This window comes from Sinohyriopsis cumingii, chromosome 16 (genome assembly GCF_028554795.1).
Source record: "Sinohyriopsis cumingii isolate HCF-2022 chromosome 16, ASM2855479v2, whole genome shotgun sequence".
Taxonomy (NCBI): Eukaryota; Metazoa; Mollusca; class Bivalvia; order Unionida; family Unionidae; genus Sinohyriopsis; species Sinohyriopsis cumingii.
The window spans coordinates 60,178,099-60,194,867 of record NC_142976.1 but is presented as its reverse complement, the minus strand read 5'-3'; the positions used below and the strand labels follow the sequence as shown (position 1 = coordinate 60,194,867).

General features: G+C 37.0%; 1 protein-coding gene across 1 annotated transcript in view; it reads left to right on the top strand.

The window, feature by feature from the left end:
* The first annotated feature begins 40 nt into the window (after window positions 1-40).
* The window catches only part of LOC149780518 (2,4-dienoyl-CoA reductase [(3E)-enoyl-CoA-producing], mitochondrial-like), a 29,280-nt gene continuing 12,551 nt past the window's right edge, over window positions 41-16,769 (top strand). Inside the window, exons 1-5 of the mRNA XM_089937515.1 lie at window positions 41-106; window positions 2,522-2,724; window positions 5,120-5,177; window positions 6,881-7,115; window positions 11,937-12,036. Coding sequence (XP_089793641.1) covers window positions 59-106; window positions 2,522-2,724; window positions 5,120-5,177; window positions 6,881-7,115; window positions 11,937-12,036 — 644 coding nt within the window. The 5' untranslated portion in view covers window positions 41-58. The remainder of the gene's footprint in view (window positions 107-2,521; window positions 2,725-5,119; window positions 5,178-6,880; window positions 7,116-11,936; window positions 12,037-16,769) is intronic.

The window sequence follows — 16,769 nt, the reverse complement described above, 5'->3', positions numbered from 1 at the left end:
GGTTCGAAGTGTTATATTTGTCTAATGCATGCTCCCCGTAAGTGCGGACAGTTTTAAGATGGCTGCGCCCTGGTTGATTCCGGCATTAACTAAAAACACTTTAAATGTTGGTGCTAATACACTTGTTTGGAATGAGAATAATTAAAATTCTTTTGTTGTTGACAAGTTTTTCTTGTAAAATATGTATCGTGTTTCAGTTTTCAAAGCTAAGGATTAAAACTGAAAATTAAAGTTCTGGGCGTTCACACGGTTGCTAAATAAAAAACGTTTTTAACGTTATTGGACTTTAGGCAGACGTGAGCCATATTTCTCTGTAGAATTTTAGCCTCTTCCACATTGTTAAACTGCTTTTGCAACAACAGCATTTGTAGTTTTTCCAAAAATTAAAATGTACAGCATGGTCCCTGTTTTCACAACTTCTCTTTCTTCATCGTGTTAGAAATTGCATTTGTTTTCTAAATAAAATGAAGTCAGAACTATTCATTTTTGCATAAAGATGAATGAGCTGCTTTGAAAATATTTTACTATTTAAAATTGACAATGCATGGTAAACAGTCTTGAATCATTTGATTTCATTGGTATATTGAATGATTATCTCATTGATACTCAGCATTTTGCTTCCTGAAATGTGGTTTTGAGCTGCTCACTATATCTGGGAAATAATGAATATCATATTTTAAACAAATATAAATTTCACATTTACATCTAAGACAAAATTAATAATATTTAACTTGGTTCACATCAACCTCTGATATGGTCATTATCAGCTTATGATATGGTCTAATAAGCCTATAATAGTAAAAGTCACACAGGTCATGCATTTATTCAACACCGATTACTTCAGTAATGAGTGTCATTTTATAGAATTGGATTCTGCATACCTTTAAGTGGCAAGTATTCACTTAATTTGGATTCTTACACATTCACATTCCTTTGGAAGATCATTATTTACACGCCCCCAAAAGTGCATAAGGCAAAATTAATGTTAAATTACATAGACATTTTGGACGAAATGAACCTAAAGGTTGATCCAGTACAATCTGGATTGAATGTCGAGGGCTGTGATGTCACAATGAACACTATGCATATTGATAAACAAATTTGTCCTACCCTCTATTGTGATAATTCCACTCGAAGTACTCTTTTCTTGACCCAAGTTTAGCACATGGCCACCATTGTAAAAGACTGTAGAGATCGATAATTTTTGTCAGGAGGTTTCATGATGACAGTTAAGGTGCAGATCATTCAAAAATCACGATTAAAGAGACTTTTGTAAAGAAAAGTAGTGTTACATTTTAAAAGAACAATTGATATTTAATTTAAAATGAGTAATTGTGCATACATGACCCATGTGACTTGTACTGTTGTCTGAATCAGTCATGGTCCCAATCAGCCTGCACCTGTATGTGAAGTCAGTTCACAGTTGCTATTCGCAACTTTTTCTAAAACAACACATAAGACCAATTGTGCATGATTTTAGAGGGAAAATTCTGGCTTTGAAGCCTTTCAGATTTGTTCAGGAAATACCACTCTGTCATCCAAAATGGCTGCCGTTACCTAAAAAAACCCAAAAAAACTTAGAATAACTTGTGCTCAAAAACTGCTTAACAGAATTTTTCAAATGTGGCAAAATATTTTGGTATTATGACCTTTAAAATTTATATAAATGGTGCCAGTTTGCCATCAAATATAGTTGCCATTACCAAAAGTAGAAAATCCTTTAAAAGAGTTCTCAAAAACCATTAGCAATATTTTTCAGAAAGTATCAAAGTATGGTGCGCTTTTCAGTTCTATAAATGAGATCATTACACTATCAAGTATGGCTGCTATTACTAAAAATAGTCCAGATTTAAATAACTTTTTCTAAAACAAAGAGCTGCTGAACTGAATTTGACCAGTGGAAAGCATCCTAGCTAGAAAATGATGCATGTCAACTATCGAATATGGTCACCATTGTTAAAAATGGCAATACATTTGCACAGCATTATTTGACCAACTTTGACAACAACTATCTTGGCTTAGATTCATTTAAATACTGGAGAAATGATGTTGATATGCCATCAAATAAGGATGAAGGTATAAAAAGTAGAGCTCAGTAGTTAGCATGCTGGTCTCATGACCAAAAGGGTGAGGGTTCCAATCCTTCCAACAGACCAGTCATTTTCAGCTACCTTGGTGTGTCCTGGGCAAGTCACTTTACTTATTCCCTTAGCACCTACTTGTGTTGCTGTGTTGTAAAGCATCAAACCAAACCAGATCAAAATCACCTTAGTCTAATGAGAAATGAATATTCCCCTGTGTCATGACCAACCTAAACCTTGTTACAGTAAAGTCTTACTTGTAATGTAGACTTTCTAAAATTTAGTTGACAGGCAAATTTTAATGAGATATATAGCATATACCTTGGTCATATTTGGGACTTTCCTTAATTGGCAGATCAGTTTTATTTAGTCATAGTTTTATTTGAAGGTTGAATTGTTTCCTGGCACTGTAGCTAAATTTACTTTTATGTGCTTTTCAGTCAACAGGACTTCTACAGAGAATAAGTCATAGATATGCCAGTGGAGATCAAGCAAAATTCTTTCCAGCCAAGATGACCCCCATGTTGCCAGAAGGAACCTTTAAGTCAAAGGTGGCCTTTATCACAGGTGGAGGGACAGGACTTGGAAAGGGGATGGCTTACACCTTGTCACAGCTGGGAGCACAAGTTGTTATTACCAGCAGGTATAATAAAATAATCCATGATTAGGAAAGGACACTTGCACTATTAAACCTTTTACATCAACTGCTTGTGGATGGTCATATTGACTAATTATTTTATGATTACTTTCCAGAGTCCGAGTGGTCTAAAGTACTTGCCTTTACTGATCACTGCCATCTAACCTCTGTCCCTGTGGGTTCAAGCCTTTTGATTGGCCAATGTGGGTATGTGAGAAAGTTGCCAGTAGCTTCCCAAGGGTTGGTGGTTCTTACCAGGGCTTTTCCACTTTCTTCCTCCACTATTTATACTGATCACCATGTATAGCCTACCGTCTGCAGAAAAATTTGATTAAACCCCAAACAACAACAACAAAAATGTGCATGTTAATCAATATGTTTCTGTGTGATGTGATGGGTTGTTATGCCGCCACTGTGGTAGGTGTGTTATGGTTGGGGTGGGGTGCTCCTAATATTCTATTTAAATTATTATAGAAGTCCCACCCAGGCTCGATTTTGGTTGGAGGTTAAATTAGTGAAAGATAGATGTAAAGCTCTGAGCCCCCAGTCAGCAATGCTGACAGTTAAATGATTGAATATACAAAAAAGTTAAATTCAACAAATAGCAATTTAATGACAATTCAATAGTCAAATGATTAAAATTTCCCAAGTACTCTCCTTCTGCTCGACCCTGCAATAGCCTTTTGCATCATTTGATTAGTAGTGTGAGATAGCTTTCCACCTGTCCTTGTATTCTACTCATCTGTGTGTTGTTCTTCTCCTATTCCTCCAATTCCTTCTCCTCTTCCTCCCAACTTTCTCCAGATTCCTTCTCCTCGACTTCTCTATACTCCTCTTCCTCTCCACTTTCTCCTCCTTGACTCCTTTTCATCCCCCTCAACTCTCTCCCCGACTAGACTTGTCAACAATGACTGCTCTGCTAATCTCACTTCCGTCTCCCGTCTTAGAGACTTGGGACTTAACTGAACTGGAAATTCTGTCCCCCAGCGAACTGGGGCTGAGCAAACGTGACATTCTGCAGTTTTTTTTAGAGGCATTACCATTTTTGTCTTACATATGAATACAGTAAGTACATTATCTTGTGAGCCCAACTATGGTCTCAAAGTCATGAATGGATTGCTGCCATGTTTGGTACATATTATCATGATCATCAAATGATGTTCACAGAGTTACTGGCCTTTATAGTGTAAGTTTTGTAGCAATGTATCACACAGTTAGGCATTCATTATTGCTTGGTAAATGTCATGAGCATCATGTGCAGCTGCTCTATGATGATTGTTATTTCATAAGTTTGTTGTAAGAGTTACTTCCATTTTGGAACTGAGTTAATTCTCCCTGTTGTTTTCCTGGAGATAGTACAATACACTTGTCTCTATCATGGATGTAAAAGTGGGATGCGTGAGGAGTGATGAAATATTTATAAGAGCACATTACAAACCACTCTGTATGTTCTTTTTGTTAGCTCTTCAGCTTAAATAGTAGTACATTTTAGAACAAGAAGTAGAACATGTGATATTTTGTCTTTCACTTTTATTGGTTATATATCTTAACATGTAAGTATTTTCTGCAGAGTATTGAACCCTGTAGGATGGGTTTTGATCATGACTAAACCATAATGTCCAAAGACACTCAGTTTTAAATAATGTTTTTGTTTTAAATGTATTTAGGTCATATTATACTTCCTCTTACAAGGTACAAGTTTTTACCACAATCATCTGAAAGACTTATGAAAACCCTCAAAGACCTGGATGAAATGCTATGGCTTTTCCATGTCTAGAAAAATCATGAAATCAGAAGAATCCGAAGTTTCCACAAGGTTCATAAATTGGATTGTATACGTATTGCTGTCAAACATATTATATGTCAATCTTTCATTTAAATTCCATGCAACTTAAAAATAAATAATTATTTGGTAGTGGAAGTTCAGGTATCCAAGACCTTCACTTGCTAGTACAGAACTTCCAGTACCTAAAATTGTGTGTGGCATTTTCTATATTCTGGATGATGACTTGGAGAAAGGACATACATTCTCAAAATCGTACAAAGATTTTAGGAACGTGTTTGCTTTATATATTTCATGTTCTGCTTGATTCATGCAATGTTGGTCGAGTATGTGGACTAAAAAGGGTCACCAGAGCCTAAGTGGTTCAAGTATCCACCTCGGATGCAGGAGGCTGCAGGTTTGAACCCCAGCCGAGTCATACAAAGACTTACAAAAATAATTGTACTAGCAGCTGTGTCACTAGGTGCTGAGCATTAAGAGGTTAGTGTTAGGACTGTTCAGCCTGGTGTCCCTTAAAATATAGAGAAAATGAAGGACAGTTAATTTCTTCTTTATTTGAGAGCCCTTTAATATTGCCTAGTTTGCAATATGTGCTGATTACCTTCTCTTAAATTATAGAAAGATGGATGTGTTAAAAAATACTGCAGAGGAAATAGAAAAGCAGACAGGAAATAAGGTAAATACAGTTAAATGTACATATTAATTGGTTGTTTGTTTATCAACTGTTTTGAGTCTTTGCTGTTTCCAAATTTGAACCTCTTTCTGTTATTAAAAATCCTTTTATTTGTTATTGTTATTGTTATTGTTGGGTTTAATGCCATTTTTCAATACACGATAGGCTATGCATGGTGGCCAGTATTAATGATAGAGGAAGAACCTGGGAAGAACCACCGACCCACAAGAAGCTACTGGCAGGCTTTCTCACATACCCACATTGGCTGAATCCTAGACTCGAACCCACGCAGACAAAGGTGAGATGGCAGCGATCCGTAACGGAGAGCGCTTTAAACGACTCTGCCACTCGGGGCCCCCCTTTTATTTGTAATAAGTTATTGTCAGTTTTTAACTTGCATAACATTTAACTTGTATAACTTTCTAACTTGCATAAAAAATGTATACTGAAAATTGGATCTAGGAGCTTCTTCTAGAAATAAATGTACTGAGTGTTGGAAGACACTTTTTAAAGAACCTCACAACCCAGCAAATTTGCTAGTTGAGCCGAGGCTTAAATTCATGGGGACACGTAAGATGTGTGAGTTATCTGTAAAGGTAAGCACCTCAGACCACCCAGCCACCAGGGGATCCAGATATTTTAATAAAATTTTAACCAGTTATATATCATTGTGTCACGTACAATAGCCATGCCCCTTGCATCAAGATCAAGGTTATGGCAAGGACAAATATAAATCTGTGATCTCTCTCCATGTATGAGTTTTAAACCAATAAAGATATATTTGAACGAAACTTTAACCTTTTACATATATTGAAATGACAGTGGCTTGCATATTCACTAATAATCCCTGCCTTAGGGTCAAGGTCATAAGGGAGAATGTTAGTCAGTGCCCTGTTTTCTTAACCCGGCTGCCAAGGTCATTAGTCAGATAAAGATCACAAGATAGGCATATCATGTGCCATTTTGTTGTGAATTGTTACTCTTGTCTGACAATCCACTTGTCACACCATTGTCAAAGGTTTTAATTTAGGTCAGATTTTCAAGCACTGTGTTGGGGCAACCATGTTAGATGATCACATTCTTGGTTATAAATAATTTTGGATTTCAGAAGCCAAGTCTTCACCTTTTATGTGCTAATTAATATAATATTTTTTTATCTTCTTTATATGTTAAACAATATATTTAATTAGCTAAACCATAGGCAATGAGCTTAAAGCTATATGTGCTGAAAGGAAAGATTGTCAGGGTAGATAATCTCTTGATAGGACCAGATTCATTAGTGCAGGTAATAAGAATTGGTTCGATGACGTAAAGAAACAACCATAAATATGGGTTTTGATATGTTCTGTTATCAAATAAATATCATATGTACAATTTTAGCATGTAAATTGTAGTATGGTGCATACTGTACCATAGTGGTAAATCTTTTCCTTTGGGAGTGACTTAACATTTTAGCTGTCATTATAGAAGGAAAATTATTGAGTGTTTTCTTACATCTTTACAGCTAAAATCACTATCGTTTGATTTCATTTATACCTTCAAAGCCAGATCAGTATGTTTAACTCAAGATTGACATAAATGTTTAGAATTTGGCATTAGAAGACACACAAAATAATACCTCAGATCCAATCATAGTAGATGTATCATTGAATTTATCAACAGTTTATTCTAAAGATTTTTCAGAAAAAGAGTTTTTTTTTCTGCAGGTGCTACCATTATCTGCTGATGTACGGAATCCAGAAGAAGTCAAAGCAGCTGTGGATGAATGTGTAGCAACATTTGGTCTTCCCCATGCCATCATCAACAATGCTGCAGGCAACTTCATCTCACCTTCAGAAAGACTCTCTCCAAATGGTTGGAAGACTGTCACAGACATTGTCCTGAATGGAACAGCTTACGTTACACTGGACATTGGCAAAAGGCTAATTGCAGCAGGTCAAGGTCAGTTTGTAAATAGAGGATCTTACACAAGTATTCATTGGATACGAAGTTTATGAAACAAGTTGAATAGTAGTATATATGCCATGATCTGATTGGGCATAATATATTATTCAATCAGCTTTGTAAATTTCATTTCAGATTGACAAAAGTTTGATGATTCTATTAGGCTCATAACTTTAAGGACTTTAAGTTACTCCCTGATGTTGCCACGGTGGCGCTCTACAGTTTCGTATTTTGCATAGGGTTAGAATTTTAAAGAAAAATAATTTCCTCGGCTTTCCTCGCTGGTTATACTGGCTATTTTAAAAAGACTTTGTATATCTTAGATATAGTCTGAAGAACCTTTAATTCCTTTTATTATGGTATATGATTGATGGGTGTAATATGGGTTATAGAGTATACAGCTTGACCTTACTCCAGATGTGTACCTTTCACAGCTCCACTTGGTCTTTTTCACTTCCTGAACTTCAGAGGTAAATTGTATGAAAAAGAGCTGATAACTTTTTTACATTTATATATTTGGTAATTCATTCATTGCACTTTCAGAAGCTGGTATAGTCTAGTCTGGCAAAATTCATTTTCCCTATTTTAATAGCTGCTATGTATAGTGTAGTTTAGACTAATTTAGGCTGATTTTTTAGCACATTGGAGCAGTCATTTTAGTTAGCAGTGTGCTTAGATCATGTACAATTTCCAAAAGTACAATCTCCAAAGAAATATCATCCACATTACATTAATGTAGCATAGAGGTATGTCAACATTCTCTCCGTCGTGCATGTTTTACGTGCAAACAACTTCACCTTACATACCTCACTGTCAAAAGTACATAACAACTGGTGAGCGCCCCCTAAGTGCAGGGCTCAAAATTGACACTAATCTTCTGATAGTTAGTGATTTTGCCAGTTTACTGGTAAAACCCAGCAGTCACTAATCTATTGAAGCAGCAAAAATTACTGCTGACCACCTAATGTAACATTTAAGTGGTGGTGAGTCTACATTCCTTTTAATGGTTAATTGACCTGTTTATTGTGTTAATTGAGTACATAACCATGTCTTGCAGTAGACATAGTTCAGTAATTGATTGCAGAGCAGATCAACAGGATTTATTCCACTTATCTACTCATCAGGTAAAAGAGTGTGATTATTGTCAAAACATTTTTCATGCTTGTAGAACTAGCTGGTGTACTGCCCTCAAACACTGTTCTTATTATTAATGATAACAAATGTATAAGGTCTCTGGCTGGTATTGACCAATCAGAGAACGTCACATTTCCCAGCTGAGTGAATAATCCAGAATTATATAACTGTGTGTTTTAATAAACATTCTCCAGTACATTGTGCAGTGACAATGGTAAATATCTGTAAGTATTTGCAAGGTGTGCAGCTTCCACTTAAGCAGCAGAAATTAGAGTGATGATCAAGAGAAGAGACAAGAAAAGTATCAGAAATGCTGGGCAAGTGAATACAAATGGTTAAAGTACAATCCAGGAAAGTTTGTGCAATCTCAGCACTGAGTGTTTGGAGAAATATGAAAGTGTTCTGTTGGTGGGCATAAAAGCTTTCATAAATTGTCCCTGGAATTACACAGTTCAAGTTTCTTTCACATAATGGCAGAGGGATATGTGAAATCAAAACATAAAGTTGGTTCCTTAGAAACAAATTGTGGCATCTTTGTAGGAGAATATCTTAAAGAGGCTTGTACTTGCACATGAAATTCAGTTATTGTGTTAAGTTGATGTTATTAAATTATGTTGAATTAGAAACAAAACTAAATTGGTTTTTATTGGATTTTAGCACGATCAGTGATAATTACGCTGGATCAATCAAACATTTATTATGATGATCCTATAGGTTAATAAAATAAATCAATGCAGTGAAGGATTTTTTTCATATAACATATTATAAATAAATTAAGATTTGTGTATTACCTTATTTTATCATGTATAACACATGTCTGTCTGTCTACAGTATAACTTAGATTTGTTGAGGCTGAAATAATGGCATATAGGGATCCATGCTGTTCATGGATGGATCTGAGTTATATAGGGGTAAATGTGCCAGTTTGTCGATATGCAGGATTTTGTTTTGAAGTAGACAGTCTAAGTCCTACTTTGTCCATTGTTTTCTGCATATGGTAGTTGTTGGGGTTATGAGCCAAGAGATTGCGTATGATTCTAAGATTGTAAACATTGATAATAATAGACACTTTGCTGATTTAGTACTTTCATCTCTTTCTATTAATTTATAAATTTCCATATTCTTGCTTCTTTATTAAAATATGCATGTTGCTTGTGCAAATCCGTAGGTAAAACCAGTGCATAGAAATGGAAGTGTTTTCTCTACAACATATTTATACATATTTAGGTGTACAATGGTCCACTTCTTATACTGCCAGCCTAGCTGCATTGTCAAGGTTACTTTATAAAAGGGGTGGCCATTCTGGATGGGGACTGTATTTGTGTGAAGTACATGTATGTGTATGTAGCAAGAGAGATACATGTAACTTAAAAGCATTTAATTTCTTCATTTAAAAATAGCATTAGTTATTAGGAGGTTCTTTTTATTAAGATTTGACTAATTTCAAGTGAACAGACATTAATAACTTAAAAGCATTTAATTTCTTCATTTAAAAATAGCATTAGTTATTAGGAGGTTCTTTTTATTAAGATTTGACTAATTTCAAGTGAACAGACATTAATAATTATTGATTTCTTAAGCATGAAATGTCAGTGGGATATTTTTGGCACATGCATTGCAAATCCATTCAAAAACATCATTTAAATCTTGGTGCAAACATCACTTGGCAATCAGAATCATTTTCATTTCATTTACTTCATTTTCCCACTGCTGCAGAATATTCTATCTGTTATGATGTAGTATATTTGAGTCTTTCCAACATCAAATTTTTCAGGAAGAACTCTTGAACTCTCACCATCGTTGTTGAGTAAATTTTTCTTCTGAAGTAAACATTTTCCATTTAAATGAGGAAGTACTTAAGTTTTGTGATTCTTTATTCCTATGTTACTAATTGTACTGTAATTTAATCATGCACACAAAACTTTTGTAGAGTAGACGAAATGTCTTGTTTCTAAAGGAAGTGATACACGTACTGTTATGTGATACTTTGATTCTGTCCTAAGTATCCTGTTTTATTCATGGTTTATTTCTCTGTGTGTCTGAATCCACAAAACTCTAATTAGCTTATGTTGACTGTGTTATAATCTTGACAATTTTTTCCAGTCATAATCATCAGAGAGAGGAACTCAGCAGCCTTGTTAAGCCTATTTCCTGTAAACATCAACATTTGAAGATAATAATGTAATATTAAACACAGTGGTTATAATGTACTTTAGCTGACACTTCTCTTCTGTCAGTAAAGAAAACCTGACATTAGGGAAACAGACATCGATAGAGAAAATCAGATTACTTACATAACCATATGAATTAAACAGATTTTCAACACATATTAGATAAAACGGGCCTCTTGTGAAGGGTAAATTTTCAGTTTGGCCTAAAATGCTGGCCATATGCTGCATCAGAAGATTGGACAAACACAAGGGGTACCTTTGTACACAAACTCCTCAGTGCCAAGGAAACTGGCCAGGTAGAGGAGGAGGATGCTAATGAGGGCAGGGGCATATAAGACAGGAGCTACTGTATAACAACAATACCAAGTAAAAGGTCTGAAAGGATAAAAACTAGCCAGTCACCTTTTCAGATAAGCCAAAATGCAGTTTCTGACTGTTAAATGCCTATGATAATATAAATGTAAAGTTATGATTTTGCTAAAATATCATCTTTTTTGTATAAATTTTTATGCCTTTTCCTGATATGTTTGACCAGAATTTTGCCTGTCATTTGTATCTCTTTGACATAGCTGCCAACCCTCAAGTTTTTGGTGTGAATTTCATGACTTTTTCAGTGATTCACAGATTCATGCCACATGCTAAAAAATCATGAATTCCCCAATTGTCAATTATTTTGAATCTTTAATCAAATAACCAATTTCCTGTTAAGCGCTTGGTATGATATCAGCAGTTGCCAAAACGGTCCCGTACTGCTGGTCACAATATTAGTGGAAGTATAGCTGATTGAAACGGTCCCGTACTGCTGGTCACAATATTAGTGGAAGAATAGCTGATTGATAGAGTTTGCCCAGGAGCAAGCATTTTAGCATATTTTAATATATATGTGTAAGAGTAGTTTTACAAATGCTTTTGAGAGAAACTGTGGCCTAACCGGAATTTTGTTCTGCGCATGCGCCACAAACACTGATTTGAATTACCATTCAACACTGCATATTGAAAACGTCTCCACCAACAAGGAAAATGAAATGTATTGCACAAAAAGCGAAGTTTAATTTGGAATATACCAAAAATTGGCTGTGCATTCAGCCATCAAACACCAATATACATCATGCTTTTTGCATGCAGTGTGACACAAATTTTAGCATTGGGCATGGTGGCAGAGACGATGTGAGGAAGCACATTGGTAACAAAAAGCACATAGAGTTGGAAAAATTAAAAACTCGCAGAAGATTTCAGCTCTCGATGGAAGACCTGCAAGCTACCAATGCTGAAGCATTGTTTGTGGTTTTCTTATTGAACACAATCTACCTTTATCAGCTGGAGACCATGCTAAACATTTGTTCTGACAAATATTCCCAGACTCAAAGATCGCTTCACGAATTTATGCCAGAATTCACAAATTGTTATCCCTATTTTCACTAATTGTGAGCCTGGAGGGTTGGCAGCTGTGCATTGCAGTTGCATCCAACACATTTATGGTTTCTAAATATTTTTGTTTATACTTAATTACCAGGTGCAGCTTTCCTTGCCATCACCACAATCTATGCAGAAAGTGGTTCAGCCTTTGTGGTGCCTAGTGCAGCTGCCAAAGCTGGTGTGGAGGCCATGGCTAAGTTAGCAGGATTTTTATTCTGAATTTAAATAGAAATTGTCAGATAGTATGTTGTGGCAGTCACTAACATGTGATCAGTTTTGCTATAACTCTTTGTTGCAAACTAGTTTGGATTTTTATGCCCTTTCTTCTTCAAATATGTTACCCAATCATAGAACTACCACTACCTCACAAATCCAGCCCTCACAAATACTACTTTTAATTAAAGGGAGCTAAAAGTTGTCCTCCACCCTATTTGGCGGTCTGGCAAAGTGATCTCTCCTTACACATTAGACTTGGCGGCACAGTGTAAGAATATCCCAGTTATTACTTCTGCTCATGCCAAGAAGCACATTCTTGTCACAAGAGACCACGCAAAAGCCAGAAGCTACGTGGAAAATATATCACTACAAGTTAGAGAAGCTTTTCACTTCTAAGGAAAGTATACTCCATCTATATTTCCAACTTTTTTTCTCTTTCTATTACGACAAAGTTCTGCCTTTACAGTTTGCCACACTTTGTCATCGTCACACATTTAGGTACTTGTATATGGAGCCTAGACAACTTCACAACCATTTTCTGCTATACTTATTTATATGTGCAGGTCTCTAGTGCTCATATAACTCCTTTATATATGTAATTCCTTTCAAACTGCTACATGTTGGCGAGTTTCTATCCAAGGCTTTTGTAGCCTCGGGGCACCAACTTGAACATATTTGTCTTGCATGGGCAGTCTCTGGGCTTTTTCCCTACAAGTATTGCCTCATAATGGATTTTGTCACACCTACTGTGTACATCCCAATAACAGTGCCTCAGTTCCCTTTACATGAAGGTTCTTTGTGTGTAATGTAGACACTCTGGTACAGGTCAGCACTCTATACCTGGTTTATTTGGTCACCTCCTGCGCATGCATGTTTCTTTAGGTGACCTTTGAGTCATGTTTATCTGCATAAACTTTAAATCATACTTAACGAGGACTTAGTCACTCACGCATGTGGCCTATGGGATTTCATAAGTTAGGTTCACTCTACATTATTTGCATGTGTGCATGTCTTTATGCTCTGAAGAACACCTTATATATGTATGTAAAAGTGAGTTCTTTTACCATGGTATTTTTAGCCTTGGAACACCATGCTTCAGTGATTCTACCTGTGCAGGCCATCCTTAACCTTCACTACAGGTAAGCATGGTCTTTGAAATCGTCTATCACTTTTTCCTGTGTGTATCTTTATGGGAACAAGGGAGATAATTCAACTTACCCTTTAGCCATGAAGCGCTGAACGTTAACACGCTCGGAAACAACTCCCACACCCAAGTCACCACCACAGGACTCATAGTTTTTGGAACTCCCCCTACTTTGCCTTCTCGGGGTCCGACTTGATTCCTCCATCAAAATGGGACAGCTAACAAACAGCCAAGTTCCCTCTCATTCAGCAGACATACGGACAGGTTACATGGATCAAATACCACAACCCATCCCCACTGATGATCCTAATGATATCCACCTCACACTGATGGCCTAATTTAGTTGCGACCGGCCTAGGCCATATACTAGGGATAACAAAGGGCCAAACATCAATAATACAGGCTCAATCAATAACAGCCGGGGCTTCCAGTACATCGAACCAGACTTTTGCTTACGTGCGGGGACCAGTGTAACTCATACCACCTCATGATACTCATTCAGTATGATACCACGAGTAGATCCTCACACCTCAACAGATATCACTTCTCAGTTTTCTCTACATTCAGTCACGAGAAAAGCCTCTTTACTCAGTGACTGTCTTGAAATCATGGTTCCTAAGTCAGGGTGTTTTCATGAGTTTAGTGGGTGACGGACCGTGTCACTCTACACCAGGTAAGTCATGTGTCACGGGGTATACTAGTCTCACTCCACAAACCAAGATGCTGTTGCCTGTTCTACCAGTACCATCATCGATTCTACCCTACACGAGGGCACATAAAGATTCTGCCTTCCAAGCCAACATTGAGGATGTTTTTCTGCCCCCAGAGCTCTTTCTTCTGACAACAAATCCATCAACAACATGCACCATCACCCCAGCATATGTTGATCTTATGATGAACGGAAGGTTCTGACTTTAGTTACATTCGCAGTCTAAAGGGAGAGCTACAAACTTTCTGGCCTGCCATCACCATCATTTCGTCAGCAGTTCTAATATTTATACCTCCACCAGCTTTTCATTTGGAATCCCAGCATTGACAGTGATCTCGCCGCATTAGGGATGAAATAGCCACACTTTATACATATGGTTTGGATGTCCTTTCTTGACACTTCATTGTTGGACTTTTGTTCTCTTGGGCTGTCTTCCAACTGACAGAAAATAGCTTATCTTCTACTCAGAATACCTCAGGGTATGCAAGGGAGTCAGCCTTAAGCTAAGAGCACTGCCTTTATCCTCTACCTTACTCCTTCGGGTGGAGTTGTGGACTAACTACCTCATCAATCTTGCATTGGAAACTCCATGGAATTCAGGTTTTCCTCCATCTACTCACACAATCATGACAGCAGTTGTTTCATCCTTGTCTTGAGCCCTGAACATGCATGTCTGGATCATATCAAACAGGCCCTCAGAATTAAACATTGCAACCAGTTATGGAAAGAATTGCTCAGGTGCGACAGCCCTTCATGCCGAAAGCATATGAAGTCAAATGTCAGTTTCACCCAGTAGTGCGCAAACAAACAAATCTTGTCTCTTCAGGCATTATCAACTACATGCAGAATTCTTGAAATACATGCCCTATCAGCAGGCCCGATTTACAAGTTCAGACAAGAGGGGTCAGTCTTATTCATGATAGCATCCTCTTTCATCACCAAATACTGTCTCTCTTCCTTGGGTAACTAAAATTTTGTCATGAATCTTGTGTCTCATCTGGACACATCAACTAAAGGCCACCTGCAAGACCCAGTGTGGGCTTTCAGGTTCTTCGTTTATAGGAACAGAGACATTGCATCAAGGGAGATCACGCCTCTTTCTACATCTCATAAAAGGACAGGAGTATTGTTTGGAACAGAATATGATATCCTGGAGTAAGGGAGTTAGTCGCTCAACATATAGGAAAATAACCCCAGTTCAATTAACTTTTACACACCTTGGCTCAAGAGGTTCGAGCATAAGACCGGAACTGTTCGCTAACCGACATCAGTCAGGCTGTGGGATGGAGATTAAGAGTCCACATTCTGTAGCTTTTATCTCCAAGACCTGTCATCCCAGAGAGGCCAGTTTGGTCTGGTAGGACCTATGTCCACAGCTCAACAAGTCTCCCTTCCAGATTGATTGACTTATGATGAGGCTTCAAGGCTTCTGCTGGATTTGTGTGGTTAATTTCCTTTTGAAGCTGCGCCCCAGCAGATGGAGTCTCCTCCATTCAGGTTACCTAGAACCTGTCTCAATACCTTAGGGGACCAGATATGGTATCTCCAGGGTAAGTGAATGTACCTCCCTTCACCTCTTATCTATTCTCCTAAGGTATTATGATTGGGTAATGTATTTGAAGAAACCAATTTTTCCTAGTAAAAGATGTTTCGTTGGACTTACCCAGTCTTAATACACATACACCCTCCCAGCCTTCCTGCAGTTACATCCCCAGGGAGCATGCCCTCCGCTCCAGTAATAATGGGAATATTCTTATACTGTGCCAACAAGTCTAATATGTAAGGGGAGATCACTCTGCCCAACCGCCAAATAGGTTGGCAGACAACCTTTATCTCCCTTTAGCTAAGAGTAGTATCTGGGAGGGCTGGATTTGCAAAGAAGTGGTAGTTCTATTTAGGTTTTATGATTGGGCAAGTATTTTTGAAGAAACATGTTTTATTAGAAAAAATTGGTTTCTATATTTCTATCCAATCAATGATATATATATATATATGATAATTGAGTCTTATCCATATTTACAAGTGGATTAAGACATGCTAATTTTTCTTTGCTTATCTTGACCCCAGTTAAATCAATAACCCCGTTATGTTGGGTTTTGTTGGAAGTGCAGCCTTTTATGTCCATCTCAGAGAAATATTACAAGAAATGATTAGGAAAAAATGGTTGATTTTCACACACAATTTGGTCAGTTACATTTTGCTACTAGTCGGTCACAAGTCAACACTAACAAAAGAAAATACTTTAAACTTTAAATTTTCTCATTTGGCACCTAGGAAGAACTGGACAATATTAACATCAGTCCTATATACAAAAGTTGGTCAGTTCTCATAAATGTTAATCTAGTGCTGAACATCATTGGTTTTAGCTTCTTCAACATCCTCCTCCACGAATCACATAAAATCACAATCCTATTGACAAAATAAGCTTTCCTTTTCCTGGATGTCTGCATTGTGAGATTAAATATCTTAATTCACTTGTAAATATGGATAAGACTCAACTCACTTTTAAATCTTATTTCACTGGAAAGTGGCAATTGTTTGAATAGACCTTATTTTACTATAGCTACGTTATGCAAATGAACATCTATCTGCACCACAATAGATTACAAAAACAGCGTCAAGTTCAAAAATCATGCTGCTGCTAACCCATTCTGTGATCTGTTTCCATGTATCAATAAACAATGGTCGACAGTAAGCTGGTCTTCTGCTTAATCATTGAGCTATATTTACAAGCATAAAGTCACTGATCTGCTGGGGTGACTTTAGTGCTAAAGGTAGATTAGACAGTCCCTGTACTTTAGCCAAATTCATTAGTTGATGCGTACCAGTGACATTTGTGGCTTATTAGAGACATGGATAAT